This window comes from Chiloscyllium plagiosum, chromosome 15 (genome assembly GCF_004010195.1).
Source record: "Chiloscyllium plagiosum isolate BGI_BamShark_2017 chromosome 15, ASM401019v2, whole genome shotgun sequence".
Classification (NCBI taxonomy): domain Eukaryota; kingdom Metazoa; phylum Chordata; class Chondrichthyes; order Orectolobiformes; family Hemiscylliidae; genus Chiloscyllium; species Chiloscyllium plagiosum.
The window spans coordinates 78,425,787-78,444,571 of NC_057724.1; the positions used below are offsets into that span (position 1 = coordinate 78,425,787).

General features: G+C 39.7%; 1 protein-coding gene across 8 annotated transcripts in view; it reads left to right on the forward strand.

Annotated features, from left to right (window-relative positions):
* The window catches only part of LOC122557439 (phospholipid-transporting ATPase IH-like), a 162,222-nt gene that overhangs the window by 21,393 nt on the left and 122,044 nt on the right, over positions 1-18,785 (forward strand). For 7 of the 8 annotated variants that reach the window (XM_043705189.1, XM_043705187.1, XM_043705188.1 and 4 more), the window contains exon 2: positions 17,145-17,264. In XM_043705189.1, coding sequence (XP_043561124.1) covers positions 17,145-17,264 — 120 coding nt within the window. Of the gene's footprint in view, positions 1-11,945; positions 12,057-17,144; positions 17,265-18,785 lie in introns of those variants that run through there. The other variant, XM_043705191.1, reaches the window with a different exon arrangement.

Below are 18,785 nucleotides of genomic sequence, written 5' to 3' on the forward strand. Positions count from 1 at the left end.
AAGCATGTAATGCTGGAGGAACTCAGCAGATCTGACAGCATCTGTGCAAAGAAAGTTGCTGTTTCTAGTTCAGTATGACATCTTCAGAATAGGAGCTTATTTCAAAGTCACCACCAGGAGTGGCTCCTTAAAGACTAGGTGTATGTCAGGTGGTGAGGGAAAAAGCACACTTTACTTCATCCTTACCAATCTGCAGCTGCAGCCAGCAGATCTCGGTTAGTAAGACTGATGACCACACAGGAGAAAGTGAGGTCTGCAGATACTGGAGATCAGAGCTGGAAATGTGTTGCTGGAAAAGCGCAGCAGGTCAGGCAGCATCCAGGGAACAGGAGAATCGACGTTTCGGGCATAAGCCCTTAGTGCTTGTGGAGACAAAATCTTGATTTCAAATTGAGATAGCCTCCATATTGTGCTGCATTATCACCATTCTGAATGGGATAGATGTCAAACAGATCTAGCAACTCGTGACTGACATCTGGCACTGTGGGACATCAACAGCAACAGAATTGTACTCCAGTACAATCTCTATATAACCTCATGGCTCAGTATATTCCCCCCACTCAAACATTACAGTCAAGCCAGGGGATCAGCCCAAGTTCAATGGAGAGTGCAGGAGGACATGCCAGGAGTAACACCCATGCATGTCTAAAAATAAGATGTCAATCTGGTAAAGCTACCGAACAGGATTACTTGCATCAACAGCATAATTAGCAAGTGAGAGACATCGAAGTGATCCCACAACCATTCGATGAGATCTAAGCTCTGCAGTCCTGCCATGTCCAGTCGTGAATGGTGGTGGGCAATTAAACAGTTCACTGGGGGAGGAGGCTACACAAATATCTCCATCCTCGATGGATAGTCTCAGTACATCAGTGCAAAAGATGAAGCTGAAGCATTTGTAGCCATCTTCAGCTGAAGTGTTTAGTATATCTCTGCCTCTTCTAGTTGTCCTCTGCATCGCAGATACCAGTCTTCAGCTAGTTTGATTCACTTGTAGTTGGAGGCACAAGATACTGCAAAGACTGTGGACCCTGACAACAATCTGGCAATTGTACTGAAGACTTACAGCTTCCCTAACCAAAGACTGACCTTCCAGTACGGTTACAACACTGGCAACTAGCTGATAATGTGGAAAAATGCCCAGGTCTGTCATGTATACAAAAAGGAGGACAAATTGAACCTAGCCAATGACTGCATCATCAGTAAAGTAATGGAAAGTGCCATCAATAGTGCTGTTAAGCAGCGTGTGCTCAACAATAACCAGCTTGTTGACACCCAGTCTGCATTCTGATTTGGGCCACTCTGCTCCTGACCACCTTTACAGCCTTGGTTTAAGCATGGACAAAAAAAGCTGAATTCCAGAGGTGGGGTGAGAGTAACCACCTTGAAATCAAGGTTGCATTCAACCAAGTGTGACATCAAGGAGCCCAAGCAAAACTGGTATCAGGGGCCAACTCTCTGCTTGTGAGTCATCCCCATCACACAGGAAGATAGCTTTGATTGGTCAGTCATCTCTGTTCCAAAATGTGTTTCTGCAGGATTTTGTCAGGGTAGTGTCCTCAACCCAACCATCAACTGTTTCAACATTGACCTTGTTTCCACCATAAGTTCAGAATTGGGGATATTCATTGTGCAGTCATCAATGTTCAGAACAATTTGTAACTCCCCAGATACTGCATCAGCCAATGTTTAAATGCAACATGATCTGAACAATATCAAAGCTTGGGTTGCCAAATGGCAAGTAACATTTGCACTATTAGTGCCAGGCAATAACTATCTCCAATAACAGACTATCTAATTATTGCCTCTTGACATTCAGTGGAGCATTCAGTGATGATCATAGCAATATCAACATTCTGGGTTACCATCGACCAGAAACTCAACTGGACCTGTCACATACAGTGGCTATAAGAGCAGGTCTTAGGCTAGGAGTACTGCAGCACGTAACTCACTGGCTCCCCTCATGCTGACGACCATCTACAAGGCGCAAGTCGGGAGTGTGATGGAATATTCCCCACTGGCCTGGATGATTGTTGATCCAGTTACACTTTTAAGGTTAACAGTATCCAGGACAAAGCAGCTGGTTTGATTGGTACCATATTCACTCCCTCTACCATTTGAAGCTCCATAATAATATATACTGGCAATAAGATGCACTGCAGAATTTTCACCCAAATCTTTAGGCAGCATCTTTTTAAACCCATGTCCGGTTTCATCTGGAAGGACAAGGCAGCAGATACATGGTAATGCCACCACCTGCAAGCTCCTCTCCAAGCCACTCGCCATCCTGACTTGGAAATATATTGCATTGGTTCACTGTTGCGGGGTCAAAATTCTGGCATTGGGGGTCAACCTACATTGCATGGACTAGTGGTTCAAGAAAGCAGCTCAATACCACCACCTGAAGGGCAACTCGGGACAAGCAATAAATGCTGCCCAACCAGCAGCGCGCACATCCCGTGAATGAAGTTTTTTAAAAAAAAACAAAATTCCAGCATCTGCATTGTTTTTTTTTTAAGTCTTTCTTTAAATTGTGTAATCCTTTCTGAACTCTTTTTTTTGTCAGCATGATCCACATCCTATCATGTGTAAACTGGTTGATGGCTGCCATCAGAGAAATTGTCCATATTCAAAAATGCCAGTGTAAATTCTACTTGGCATTTTCTTGTAGATACATGCAATTTTTTTTGAATCAGGACTGTACTGGATTATTTTATCTTAACTTTTATTTGTAACCTCCCTTGTCTAGCTTTTGTATAATTTTTTTCAAGAACTCCTGCAGCTTAATATCTTGATCTCATGTTGGTGCATGAACAAATCTTTAAAGATGGCACACCAAATTGAAAAGACCATCAAAGCGCTTAAAACCTTTGGCTTTATTTGTAAAACTATGGAACATGAAAGCAAAGAGAATATGCTAAGTACATCACAACAAATTATGCTGCATAATCCTTGCAAATTGGCCTGGTTAGCTCTGTTCCCCAATCTGAGACCCTTAGGGTCAACTAAGAGCTGATGTTGAGAAGACTTCACGGAGAATAATGGGATGAGAGAATTGAGGTCCATGGCTCGATTTTATGGAGTCTGGGATCACCATGAAGGCATTTAAAGGAATGTATGACTATTGCATTCAAGATCCTAGTTTCTCCTTACTTTAATTAAAAACTGTTTCTGATGGTAGAGTGGTCAGCAACCAGAGGAGACAAGTTTTGTAATAATGTGGCTAAAATATCAGGTAAATTGAGTTGTTTTTATGCAGGGAATTATGATGTAGAATGCTGTATGTGAAGGAGTAATGAAAGCAGGGTCAGCACTGACTATCACAAAGGATTGAATAGTTTGGGCAAAGAGTAGAAAAGTAGAGCAAATTGCATACCAAAAGAGAAAATGCTGGAAAATCTCAGCAGGTCTGGCAGCATCTGTAAAGAGAGAAAAGAGCTGACGTTTTGAGTCTCACTGACCCTTTCTCAAAGCTTTGACAAAGGGTCAGTGAGTCTCAATGTCAGCTCTTTTCTCTCCTTATAGATGCTGCCAGACCTGATATTTTCCAGCACTTTCCCTTTTGGTTTCAGATTCCAGCATCCGCAGTAGTTTGCTTTTATCCAAAGCAAATTGCATAGTTCTTTCGAAGAACAGTGTAGGAGTAAATGATGACTAGTCGTCTGCACTCAATGTCTGCTTGCTTCTCTTCATGGGTGTTGCCTGACCCGCTGTGATCTCCAGCAGTTTTTTTCAGCAAAGAATAATGGGCTGAGTGGTTCCCTATATTGAATAACCTAATGATATGAAGTAACTGCCAAGAATTGTCCAACTCTAATGTGATATTAAATACTTTTTGTTTCCCTAAATATATTGCATAGATTTGATACTTTTTTTTTGCTGCAGTTGTAAAAGGAGTTGAATAACTTATTTAGGGATTCTGATGAGCAAATTTCCTGTAATTTAGTTTTTCTATCTGATACTCCACATGGTGTCTGGATGGATGCAAAATGGTAAGGTGACACGACAGTGTGCATCCTCAATGATCAAATTCTGGTCACTACTGTATGCAATTGTAAGTCTTCTAAATTCTGTAGAAAGAATCTTTAATTCAGCTGACCCTAAGTTCTTAAGCTGGACTGATTTGAAATATTTAGATATATATACATTTTTAGAACATAGCCTTTGAGTATTTAGGATTTTTAAAAAAAACTTAAGAATTCCAGAGTTAAGAAATGTAATCATTCTGCTATTTTTTTTTTCCTGTTAATTTTGTACTCTGCATCTGCTTAGTACTTGTCACTTCTGTTTCAAGGACTGAGTACAGAGCTCAACATAACTAAAATCTGTTCTGCAGCCTCCCATTTCTGTCATATACAATGAGAAGTGATTGCAATATTGGATGGTTGAACTTGGAAGCACTTCTCACATTGTCTAGCAAGAATCTTAGAAAATAAATTTCTAGAACAGCTTTCAAGTCCCATCCTGTGAATGTGTAATAAAATCTGTGCTGCCATCCTGAGCAGGCTTAGAAGCCACCAAGTGAGTGCTCCCATTGTTTCTACATCATTGCTCTATTTAAATAGGCCTTTGTTTCTTCTCCTCTTTTGACGTTGCAAAGAAACTGTCATTTCTGACAAAGGGAGTTAAATGCTTCTGACAACAATAATGGCATAATTGACTTATTTATTAGCATCTCAATTTTAAGTTTTTATATTGTAGGTTTCTCTGCCCGTGTCAGACAGCACTCATGGGTTTGTTGGTTTCAAGCTTTTAAGAGACCATTATATTTAAAGATGGTAGCTGATCTTTACTTTTGGATGTCTGAAGACCATGAAATGTGGAGTTGAATTGGGCCATTTGAGTCTGCTCTGCCATTCAATGAGGTAATGGCTGATCTGATAATCCTCCATTCCATACTCCTGTCTTTTCCTCATGACTCTTGATTTCCTTACTGATTTAAAAATATATCTTCACTTTGAGCGATCCAGCCTCTATAAGTTATCTGTGGTAAAGAAGTCTGTGGATTTACTACCCTTCTGAGGAAAGAAATTCCTTCTTTCTCGCACGCGTGCGTTTTGTGTACCTCACGCATTCTCAAATTTGTAATCTTCTATTCTGTGATTATGCCTTCTGGTTCTAGACTTTATTACAAAGGGAAATAGTCCTTCCAAATCTTGTCAAGCTAAGAATTTTGAGTGTTTCATAAGGTTACTTCTCATTCTTCCAAGCTCCAATAAGTATACCTACTCTACCCTCATTAATATAATCCCTCTTTCCTCTGAATCAGTCTCACGAACCTCCTCTGGATTACTTCTAATACTGTGTATCCCCTTAAATAAGGAGCCTGAAAATGTTCACTGTAGTCCAGCAGTGGTCTGATTAGTGCCTCAGACAGTTTGGCAATACCGCCCTATTTTTATACTCTGTTCCCTTTAGAAATAACATTTTAGATTAGATTACTTGCAGCGTGGAAACAGGCCCTTCGGCCCAATAAGTCCACACCGACCCTCCGAAGAGCAACCCACCCAGACCCATTCCCCTACCACTATGGGCAATTTAGCATGGCCAATTCACCTAATCTGCATATTTTTGGACTGTGGGAGGAAACCGGAGCACCCGGAGAAAACACACGCAGACAGTGGGAGAATGTGCAAACTCCACACAGTTGTCTGAGGCGGGAATTGAACCTGGGTCTCTGGCGCTGAGGGGCAGCAGTGCTAACCACTGTGCTGCCCACAGCCAAGATTCATTTGCCTAGCAAACTGGAAGTTGCTCAAGATTCTCCGGTCTGTATAGAGAAATCACAATCACTTTGGAATCTGGCTGAGCCTCTACGGAGCTAGGAAAAGGTGATGTTTATGCTGTTGACAGTTGTTAGTAAGGAAAGAGGAAGTGGTAGGGGGTGACAGAGGCAGTGTTTATTTGAGACAATTTGACTTGGTTGCCTTAATTTCTCTTCTCTGCTCCCCTCACCTGTTCTAAGGTATTTCCCTCTGAACTAACTACACGCCTTGCTCTCAGATCCAATCCTGCCTTGGACCTGCTGCAGGGCTCTAGTGAGACTCTTTGCAAGCTGGAAGAACGACCCCTCCTGAGCTACTTTACGGTCTTCAGCAGGACTCTGCATTGAATTTAACAATTTGAGCATGAGTACCTCCTTTGACAATTACCTATCCCATGCCCCAAATAGTGTCATGAAATATGTTGCTGTTAGCACAACCAAACCATTTTCAACTACTCTGTGCCCATTATCACCGAAACAACAGTAAGCCAGGGGAGAGCAGCTGTTAAGTCTCTTGTCTGCCTATCCAAACATTGACTCTACTTTCACTCCACAGATGTTGCTAGACCTGCTGAGTGTCTCCAGTAATTCCGGTTTTTGTTTTTTTGATTGAACTTATGTACTGGCTGCCCATGCACACAGACACTAATTCTGCTGTGCTCTAGCTTTCTGCAGCCATTCTTTATTTAAATAATATTCAGGTTTTCTATTCTTCAGGCGATAGTACGCAGTACACAGGGTCCCACTTTCCCACATCATAGCCCATCTACCAAGTTTACCTGTCAAATTCTTTTGCTGACTGTCGTCATCACTACTTGCTTGACTACCCATGTTTATGTTGTACACTTTTTTTCCGCATCCAAGTCATAAATATATATTGACAGCTCATTGGAAAAACAATCCTAATATTGTGCTAAAGTCTTGAGGCCGGGCAGATGTGAAGGTGGATTTGCATCGATTAGAACATAAAACATTACAGCGCAATACAGTCCCTTCAGCCCTCTATGCTGTGCTGACCTGTGGAAACAATCTGAAGCCCATCTATCCTACGCTATTTAGTTTTAATCCATATGACCATTTATTCAATGACCATTTAAATGCCCTTTTTAAAATTTCCTACTACAATTGCAGGCAGTGCGTGCCAAACCCCTACTACTGAGTAAAGAAACTAACTCTGACATCTGTGCTATATCTATCACCCCTCAATTTAAAGCTATGTCTCCTTGTGCTTCCCATCACCTTATCAAAGAACTCTAAGATTTAAGAGGCACGACCTACCCTTCAAAACTGTGTTAACTATCCCTAATCAACTTATTCCTTTCCAGATGATTATAAATCCAATCTTTTATTATCTTTTCCAACACTTTACCCACAACCAAAGGAAGGCTCACTGGTCTATAATTACCAGGGCTCTCTCTACTCCTCTTCTTGAACAAGGGGACAACATTTGCTATCCTCCAGTCTTCTGGCACTATTCCTGTAGATGATGACGACTTAAAAATCAAAGCCAAAAGTTCTGCAATCTCCCTGGTGCCTTAGAAAATCCTAGGATAAATCCCATCTGGCCCAGGAGACTTGTCTATTTTCACACTTTGCAGAATTGCTAACACCACCTCCTTGTGAACCTTAATCCCATCTAATCTAATAGCCTGTATCTCTGTATTCTCCTTGACAGCATTCTTTTTCCAGTGTGAATACAAACAAAAAAATATTCATTTAGTGATTTCCGTACCTCCTCTGACTCCATGCACAACTTCTCACTACAGTCCTTGATTGGTCCTAATCTTGCTGTAGTCATTATTTTATTCCTGATTATAGCTGTAGAAATCTTCTCAAAACTCGCTAATAGCTATAGAAAGCTTTAGGATTTTCCTTGATCCTATCTGCCAGTGACTTTTCATGCCCCCTCCTGGTTCTTCTTAGCTCACTCTTTTAGGTCATTCCTGGCTAATCTGTAACTCTCAAGCACCCGAACTGAACCTTCACGACTAAGCCGTCGCCTTCCTCTGGACAAGAGATTTAACTTTAGTAAACCACGGCTCCCTCGCTCGACCAGTTCCTCCCTGTCTGACAGGTACATACTTATCAAGGATCCCCAGTAGCTGTTCCTTGAGTAAGCTCCACATTTCAATTATGCACATCTCCTGCAGTTTCCTTCCCCATCCTGTGTATGCTAAATCTTGCCTATTTGCATCATAATTGTCTTTCCCCCAGCAACAACTCTTGGCCTGCGTTATATACCTGTCCTTTTCCACTGCTAAAGTAAACATAACTGAATTGTGGTTACTATCACCAAAACGCTCACCTACCTCCAAATCTAACATCTGGCCGGGTTCATTACCCAGTCCCGAATCTAGTGTGGACCTGCCCCTTGTTGGCTTGTCTATATACTGTCAGGAAACCATCCTGCTACGTTGGACAAAGGCTGAACCATCTAAGGTACTCAAACTATAGTATTTCCAGTCAATATTTGGAAAGTTATAGTCTACCATAACAGCTACCTTGTTACACTCGCTCCTGTCCAGAATTATCTTTGCTATCCTTTCCTCTCTGTCTCTGGAACTATTCTGAGGCCTATAGAAAACTCTCTCAACAAGGTGACCTTTTCCTTTTTCCTGTTTCTAACCTCATCCCATACTACCTCAGTACACGAGTCCTCAAATGTCTTTTCTATCACTGTAATACTGTCTTTGACTAATAACATCGCACCTCTCTCCTCTTTACTATGTTCTGTGGTACTTTTGGTCAACCAACAATGAACCAGTTTTGTGGTATTGTTACTGAACATTGGTGAGACAAGGAATATACATACCAGTCTGATGATTGCATTGGCCTCTATTTAACCTGCTTTCCAGCAGTCCGCTTTGGACTCTGCCTTGTAAAGTAGCAGTTTGGAATAATTAGTGTCATTATGAACTTTGCATCTGTTGCACTTTGTAACAGTTGTCAAAAATTGGGCCACAATTGGACTTCTTTTCAGATAAAGAAATAAGTCTCCTCAAAAAGATTTTGTTTTAGGAATACTGTATAGTTGATATCTAATGAAGAAAACATTTTCAATAGGTGTAATTGTAGTCAATTTTTGAACTCAAGTTGACTTTGTTTCAGTTTTCCAACCAGTAGGATTTCTGTACAGCGTACCCTGATTCTCTATTATATATTTTACACATTCTATTCCATAATTGACATTTAAATGTAGGGAGAATGCAACATGTTAGTTCAATGAACGGTTAGACCCTGGGGTCAAATATGCTTAAAACCCTGTATATTCAGTTTTTTTTGTTTTGAAATTTAGTTATTTATTCACAGGGTGAATGTGTTGCTGGCTAGGTGAACACTTATTATCCATCCCTAACAACCTTCAGATGAAGGTGGGCCAACTTGAACGCTTGCTGTGCTATAAGGGAAGAAGTCTCAGAAATTTGACAGTAACGGTGAAAGAAAGGCAAAATATCTTTTGAATGGACAAAAGTAGTGGTGACTGTTTCAGGTAGGCAATTCTTTTATCTGAAACCCTTGGGGCCATCTGTGTTTCAGATTTTGGAATTTTTTGAATGAATGATTAAATGACATTTTCAAAGTAAAAATTACTGAATCGCAGACACACCTGTGATTACTACAAGCACTGAGACAGCTGGGCCACGTTGCTACGTCACGCCTGAGTGGCGTGGGTTGAGTGGGTGTGGAATTGAGTTAACTGTTTGCACACCAAACAACATGGTTATTGAGGAAAAAGTTTTTTTGGATTTTGGGATTTCTTAAAAAGGATTGTCAACCTGTACTAACTTTTATACTGAATTTTAAACTGTAATGTTTGGCTCATAGTACACTTTTAATTGACTCTTTTTTCGTTTTCAGGACTGGGGTGATGAGGATTAAATGGGGCTGTGGTAATGGTATAGAGGCCGAGGAAGTAACTTGGTGAAATGGGTTCAAATATGATAGCTTGTGACATTTTTGTTAAATTAATAAAAGTCTGACATTGAAAGTTGTCCCTCAGTGACCATAAAACCATTGAAGTTTTGAAGGAGAATTGTACTGGACTTGAAATGTTGACTGTTTCTCACTCCTCAGATGCTGCCAGACCTGCTGAGTTTTTTCAGTGTTCTAATATGTTTTGTTGAGCCATCAATTGTGAAAACCCATGTAATTCACTAGCACATACAAATTAGGAACTGATAAGTATCTCCAATTTGGCACCTCTAGCCTAATTTTTCATTCAACATAGTCAATCTGTTTGTGCCTTTAATTTCGTATTCCAATCTGTTTGATAAAGATTATTGAACAAGTACTTCTGCCTTTTAAAAATATCCAGCGACCCTATCTCTTGGAGTCTTCTGAGGCAGCATTCCAAATTTGCTCAACCTTTTCAGAAGAAAAAAAAATCTCTTCAGCTCTGTCCTAAATGGGCAACCTCTAATTATGAAACTCTGCTCACTAGGTTTGAAATGAAGACAAAGTACTTTATAAATAGTCAGTCTGACATAATCTATTAGCAAGAAACAGACTTAGTGTCATAGAGATATACAGAATGGAAACAGACCATTGGTCCAACTCGTCTATGCCAACCAGATATCCTAAATTAATCGAGTATCATTTGCCAGCATTTGGCCCATATTGCTCTTAAACCCTTCCTATTCATAGACCCATCCACATGCCTTTTTAAATGTCATAATTGTATCAGCCTCCACCACTTCCTCTGGCAGCTCAATCCGTTTGTGCAACTCACTGTGAAAAAGTTGCCCCTTAGCTCCCTTTCAAATCATAGAATCCCTACAGTGTTGAGGGGCCACTTGGGCCAACCAGTCCAAACTGACCCTCCAAAGACCGACCAACCCACCCAGACCCATTACCCTACACTATTACTCTACATTTATCCCTGATTTAATGCACCTGGCCTACACACCACACTATAGGCAATTCAGCATGGCCAGTTTGCCTAACCTGCACATCTTTGGGTTGTGGGAGGAAACTGGAGCACCAGAGGAAACTGGCATAGACACTGAGAGAATGTGTGCAAACTGCATACAGACAGTTGCCTGAGGCTGGAATTTAACCAGGTCCCTGGTGCTGTGAGGCAGCAGTGCAAACCACTGAGCTACCATGCTGCCTATAGAAACCCTCCCCCTCTCACCTTTAAAACCTATGTCCTCTAGCTTTGAACTACCCTACCCCAGAGAAAAGACCTTGTCTATTTACCCTATTAATTCCCCTCATAATTTTATAAACCTCCTAAGGTCACTCCTCAGCCTCCAATGCTCCAAGGAAAACAGACCACGAGCTATCACTCAACTCCTGCAACAGTGGCAACATTGTTGTTGTTAACCTTTTTCTGAAGCCTTCCAAGTTCAACAACATTCTTCATATAACAGAGAAACCACAATTGAACACCGTATTCCAAAAGTGGCCAAACCAATATTCTGTACACCTGCAACATGACCTCCCAACTCCTATACTCAAAGCACTGACCAATAAAGGCAAGTGCACCAAATGCCACCTTCACTATCCTAACTACCTTTAATTCCACTTTCAAGGAAGTATGAACCCACACTCCAAGGTCTCTTTGTTCAGCAACACTCCGCAGTGTGCAAGTTCTGCTTTGGTTTGCCTTTCCAAAGTGCAGGATCTCTCATTTATCTAAATTGAATTCCATCTGCCACTCAGCTCAATGGCCCATCTGATCAAGATCCTCTTGTGCTCTGAGGCAACCCCCTTCGCTGTCCACTACACCTCCAATTTTCGTGTCATCTGTTAACCTATTAACCATACCTCCTGTGTTCACAAACAAATCTTTCATATAAAAAATTTATAAAGCAGTGGACCCAGCACTTGTCTTGTTCTGCATCAGTTATGATAATTTTTTAAAAAACTGATTGTATTTCTCTTGTGAATCAAACATCTACCATCCTTATCCAGTCTAGCCTATGCATGACACCCGATTTGCAGTAATGTGGTTCACTCTCAACTGCCCTCTGAGTGGCCTAGTAAGCCACTCACTTCGAGCTATTGTGATAGGCAGCAAATACTTGGTATATTTTTAACTGCATTGGTGCTAATCATTGCCAAAGATCCCTTGCACATGACATAATGGTGTCAGTGTGTGTACTCTAAATGAGACCTTGAAGTTTGTCCAACTAAACCTTTTCAAATATAAATTGTTTTTTTTTTAAATGCATTTATAAAAGGTTGTAGACGTAAACTAGAATTTCATAATCTGCTCTACCATGGGAAACTGAAGCAGGGTATGAGGAAGTTGGCAAGATAGATTGAGAATAGATTTTGCAATAGAATGGTAAGTGCTTCAAACACAATACAATGAAGTGAAAAAGGATGAACTTGGAAGTACAAGCTCTGATGTTTACCATCTGAATATAATTTCTAAACAAAAGTAGAAATTTTATTTTGTCTGCTATTGGAAGTGTTACTGTAATCCAGTGTACAGTCTGTCATGAAAAGCAGCTTGATGTCTTTTTACTTCCCAGGAAAGATTATAGTGCAACTTCTAAATTCTGTTCTCATTAACCATGGTCTTGATTGTCCCCCACAACGTCCTGAGTTTGGGGTACATTGGGTTTGGTTTTGCGAACACATTCTTCTCTTAAATCAGATTTAAATGAGTAATTGCATTCTCAGTATACAGACAATCTCTAATATACAAGATATGTGATTTGAAGATATCTACTGTATCAGCAGAGCCTTAACTGACAGTTTTCATTATTGGTCATTAGGGCGTCTTTTCGAAGTTTACTGAATTTGAGATTTGCTGTCCATGTATGTCACTGTCCTTCCTTAGAATCTTAGTCTAGCAATTTTCATGTAATCAATGTGCCTGTTCATGGAGTTTCTAACCCAAATCTTTTTTATTATTTGCATACATACGTTAAACATTATTTTGAGCTGTAATGTCAGTTCTATATTGTGCCGCCTTCAAGAAAGCTTGTCAAATTTGCAAAATTTAAATTTTAAAATCTTTTTTTAGTGCTTTAGATGAGCACAGATTAGAATGCTGTCTGATTGATCTGCGTTGAGAAGATGTAGATTACTGCATTTGATCTGCTACTTAACATGGTCCCTTTAGTCAACACTTGAAAACAGCATCTTTTGTAGTTTATGAATTATCATTTTTTTGGCACCTCTTATAATACAGAAGAAGAACAATGGTTCATGAAATGGCCCAGTACCACCTTTTAAACAGGTGTTCGGGATGGGCAATAAGTGCAGCCTTGTCAGCATAAATTACGTCCTTGGAACAAAGACTAAAAATCTTCCAATTTTCTACTTTGAATTAGAGAAATAGTCACTGTGGCCTCAGTCGGCTAGCGTGGTCAAGGGCCGACTATGGTGATGTTGAACCCCATTTCTAAAATACAATCAGTGAGGATTAAGTAAGCAGAGATACAACCCAAGACAAGTGTGTTTTAGTCTGAAATGCAATGTGTGTGCAGTGTTATTTTAACGTTTTTTTTTAAATTGACTTGTCTTACTAATTGGAGAGGTGAATAGTTGTGCTGCAAAAGTAAGCTAAAGGCAATTTCATTAAAAATGATTGGTCTGATCCAGGATTCTTGAACATTGAATAAACCTGAGAAAATTGATGTTGAATTCCATATTGCTAATTTATTATAATAATTTATTACATTTGGTTCTATTGCACAATTTTGGCTTGCAACTTTTCGATTTGCAATGTGTTTGTTGTAAGTTCAGTAGTGTTGAATAATTTGCTTTGCGTGTGTGAACTTAAGGCCAATCACATGAGTAGACTTTGCTCCCAAAGTATTGACTTGTTCTGTAAAGTTTTGTTTGTCCTTCATGTGGAAGATGAAAAATGTACAGATGAAAAGTGCTGAACAGGGGTTGTTAAAACTGAATAGCTGTTTCCATGTTAATTATCAAATATTTCTTGGAACTTTTTTCCAGAAACCAGTTACTCGAATGCCTGTCTTTTACTTACTCACATCAAAATAAATATTTTATTTCAAACAAAGGAATGAGTAAACTATATGCCACAATTAATGAGTCTTTAAAGTATGAAGTATTGGAGAAATCTAACAATATAATGTATTTAAGTCTGTTACTGCAAAGAAACGTTATTTGCCTTTTTTTTTAGCAATATATACAGTAGATTTACTCGTGCTTTGGCCTTGTTGCGTTGATTTTATATTGTGTTCTGCATTGAATGTGCCTTGCTTTAACAGGATCAATCTTGGGAAAGAGGTTATGGCGAGGTCTGTCTCTCCCTTTCTTCTGTTGTGAAGTTCTCCAGTCATCTTTTGAAATGTTGGTCATGTTCATGCCTTTCACCACTTTTAATACAACCTGTTAGCAGGTGCACTGGCAGGAATGAAGGGCTCCTGCCTGAAACGTCGATTTTCCTGCTGCCCAGATGCTGCCGGACCTGTGCTTTTCCAGCACCACTCGAATCTTGACTCAAATCTCCAGTCCTCACTTTCACCTTGTACAGGACTTTGGTTAGGCTATAACAGGAATATACTGTATGTAGTTCTGTTCATCGAACTATAGGAAGGCAGTGATTGCACTGCAGTGGTGTAGAGGAGATTCACCAGGGTATTGCCTGGAATGGAACAGTTTCTCTATGAAGAGAGGTTGGATAAGCTTGGATGAGAAGCCAAGATACTTCAGAGTGGGGGGGTCTGATTAAGGTATTGAAGATTGAGGAGCATGGACAGAATGGTTAGAAGCAGCTGGTCCCCTCAGGTGAAGGATCAATAACAAGGGACCATAACTTTAAAGTGAAACTTTAAACTTCAAAAGATTCAGAGGGGATTCAGGAAAAACACTTTTTCACCAAGATGCTGGTGGGAATCTGGGTTGCTCTGCCTGGGAGGGTAGTTAGGGCAGGAAACCTCACAACCTTCAACCCATCCAAGTAGTTTTAGAAATGTCATGACATTCAAAGCTCTGGGTCTGGTGCTGGAATATGGAGCTCGTGTTGGTGCTGGAGTATGGAGTTTTCATCAGTGCAGACTCAATGGGCTAAAGGATGATGACTTCTGTATTGTATGATGCTGTCTCTCTCTTGCAACATTTTGATTGAATCGATCTCTCTGCCATAGGAAGGATGTTGTGAAATTTGAAAGGGTTCTGAAAAGATTTACAAAGAGGTTGCCTGGATGGGAGGGTTTGAGCTATAGGGAGAGGCTGAATAGGTTGTGGCTGTTTTCCCTGGAGTGTCGAAAGCTGAGAAGTGACCTTTTGGAATAACAAATGTTTTTTTTTCCCCAAGGATGGGGGAGCGCACAGGTTTAAGGTGAGGGGAAGGATTTAAAAGGGACCTAAGGAGCAACGTTTTCATGCAGAGGGTGGTGCTTGTATGGAATGAGCCACCAGAAAAAATGGTGGAGGCTGGTACCATTACAACATTTAAAAAGCATCTGCATGGGTATATGAATAGGAAGGGTTTAGAGAGGTTTGGGCTAAATACTGGCATTTAGGACTGGATTAACTTTAGAATATCTGGTCTGCATGGACAAGTTGATTAGAAGGGTATGGGTCCATTCTGTACATCTGTGATTCTAATGTTCCAGTATTTTGCTTAAGATATTTAATCATAACATGACCTTACAATATATGTCACAATGGAAAGATGTGCATCGCATATGCTGCCTTAACCATCCTATTAACCTTCAGGGATCTAAGCACCTCTATCCTCCTATCTATTTACCATTAGTTCTGTCCTAATTTGAGATCCTTTGTTAAATTTTTTAAATGTTTTTTTACTTCAATCTACCCTGCAATCTTGACAAGCATGCAACCCCATTTCAAGCAGTGGTTTTCCTAATGGTAGTAGAGATGGGAATGAAAGATTCATTTATTTTAATATTGTTCACCTATTGTTTCTGTGGCCATGAAGTTAAAGGTGTCAGTGTGAGCTTTTCAAATGTTTAACTTTTACAAAAAGAATAAAATTTGCAGATTTACCAAACAAAACTTTCTTGAAGTAAACCTCATGAGTTTCCACCACTCAATTTAACTGTTCATTACTTGAAGAGTCAAAACTTGGCAGTTTGAAGTGCACTGAGACTGTTGGAATTTAATTTTGGAGCTGGACTGCTTCTTTCCTTTTTGTTCCTTCATACTGTTGTTTTGTTCAGTAATGTAACCTTGCATTGTGTTTGTGTTGTAAATGAAAGAGCTTGCAGGGGTTTGTAAATGCATCACAGGTGGCTTTGCTGAGATTTCTATATGGTTTGTTGTGTTGCTCGTAGGCACCTGTCGGGAAGAAGATTTGAAACATGCAGCTGAGAGATTCTGACTTTATTTGGAGAGGCCAGTTACACAAGTTGATGTTGTCCACATAGTTAGTTAGTATTCGTGAGACCCCTTTTTTTTTTTTGGAGTGAATCCATTAACTCGCCACCATATGGCAAAAGCATACCAGGCTTGAAACATTAACTCTGTCTCCACAGATGCTTCCAGACTTGCTGAGTTTTCCCAACACTTTTTGCCATAAAAGTTTTTTAAATTTTGATGTCTCTTCCATTTAAGAAGAAATCCTAGGAATATTATTTCTCATTTTCGGTCTTTATTTCAGTCTGTATTAACTGAGACTGCTCTGACCATTTATCAACAAATACATAAATATTAAACAGTGGCAAAAGTTGTTGCACTGTGGGGTCTATAAAATACTTGTTTCAGGACAAAGTGAAGTATGTAGATTGTATGAAGTTCTAAAACCATCAGAATAAAAAGAACACAATCTGTCTACTGCCTGAAGTGCAATTACACTAGTGAAAGCTGTTTGGTTGCATCATTTCAAGACCTGCCATTGTGGCAGAGCAGATAGCAACATTCTTGAAGGATAGGAGCTGAAATTCTACCTGAGAAAATTCGGTCGAGGAGCAAATAAATATAGTACTCTAAGGAAGAAGTGATTAACAAACCACTCTTTCACCCAGAAAATAGTGACTAGTTGTTAACCTCCTTGTAATGGAAGTTTGTAAATGCTTAAAACATCTGTTGCAACATCTTTATTAAAATTTGTTACATGGAAAGCTGTATGTTAAATGCGTTTCTGGAATTTACTGGAAATAGAGCATGTCTGTCTTTATTTCAGTATGAGACAAAACTGCAGATGCTAGAGTCCTAAGTAGACCAGCAGAAGACTGGAAGAGCACAAGAAGGGTTATACCCAAAGCGTCAGACTTCTCCATCTCCCTGATGTTGCCTGACTTGCTGTGCTCTTCCAGCCTCTTGCTTGTCTACGTTATTTCTGTACATGTGAAATGAATTTAATCCCAAGCTTCATCTGATTTAATCAATTATCTTGTCCTTTTTACAACTAGTTGGGCAGAGTAATATGAAAAGTGATGTCTGTGAAATCATTACACTGTAATCAAAGCTTTACCATTTTTCTTTGAAGTGTGCTGGGGAAGAAAAACGAGTTGACAGTCGCACAATTTATGTTGGCCATCATCCAACTCCTGAGATAGAAGCATTTCTTCCTCAGAATTTCTGTGACAACAGGATAGTTTCATCAAAGGTAGGCCTGTTTCTAACTTTCCTCAATGTTTTTATGCTGTGTAGTGTTTAAACATCATTAAGCCTGGAATATATAAAGTTTTTGTTTCATACTTTAATGCATATGCATTAGACTTGAGATGAAGCGATGTTGGCAGAAATGGTATGCTTTGACATGGTTTTCTTTTTAAATGTGTAACTTCATTTGTATGTCAGTGACTGAAGAAAATAAACCTGAGTGGTCTGCAAACTAATTTTTATGTAGTTTGCTTTTGTATAATACAAGATTACAAATCACTTCATGGTTATTGGGAAAGGGAAGCGGTTCTAAGGGGATGAGAGGAACTCTCATGAGAGAAGGTAATTAGGAGGCAAATTGGGCAGACAGATGGATTTTGCAGAGGAAACACACCAGGTAAATGGCAGAGCCAGGATGGGTTTGTTAGACTGGTTTGCAGAGTTGAGAGAACAGATGATCTGTTTAAGAATATCAGGAGGGTTGGTTAAGTGGGCCTTGCCTACAGACGGATTTCAGCACAACCATAATCTGATGGATCAATTTCAGCACGTGGTTTTTAAGTGTGGCCTGGCAAGAACAGGGAAGAGGACCCAGGGTCATGGTATTCTGAATAACTGACAATTTAGGATGCTGATAACATTATTTAAGAAAAGAGGCTTTACTTAAGCTGAGTGGGCAGTAGCAGGCAGATTAGATTGAATCGATCTCTCTGCCATAGGAAGGATGTTGGTGATAGATTAGATGTGGAACTTTTTTTGCATTTCTCAGGATATGGCAATATTGCACTTTTCAGGCAAAAGCAAAGGTGTTAATGATGTCCAAGGCTATAGCACTTGAATCATGGCAAGAACTAACGATAAAACTAAATTGGATGAAATTATGAATTTGAGTCTTTTTTTAGTCAGTGCAATAGTATTAAAATTGATGATTAATCAAATCTTGAAAACTAGACATCTTTGTAGTATAAAAGTTGGTGTTAGTTGTAACATGACTTTCTTGCTTCAACATAATGTATTTACCAAATTAGCAAATATACAAGCACTGCAGAGACATCCATAAACCAGTATAGTTAGTGTTAACAGTTATACTTTTTGGGTCTATTCAGGGACTATTTGTTTATACTTCATGGTAGTCCCCTTGTGGTGGTTTCTCTTTAAGCACTTTCAAATAGGAGAAATCTTGACAAATTCAATCATTGTTGCTTCTTTGCATCACTCTTTTATTTTTGGCCCCAGAAGTGGTATTGAATGTCTCTAATGTGTACACATAAATACTTATTATCTTTTGTAATCTTAGAATGAAATACAGGTGCACCATCCTTTATCTGAAATACTCTGGACCAGCTGGTTTTCGGAATTCAGAATTTTTTGAATTTCAGAATAAGACAGTGTGGTGAAATTATTTTTAAAATCTTACCGAAGAACAGACTGGCAAGTGAGTAAAATGGACCTTGAGACAGAATTGAGGTCTGTCAGTGCTGGAACACACAGGCGCTCTTAAACCCCCCCCCCCCCCCCCCCCCCC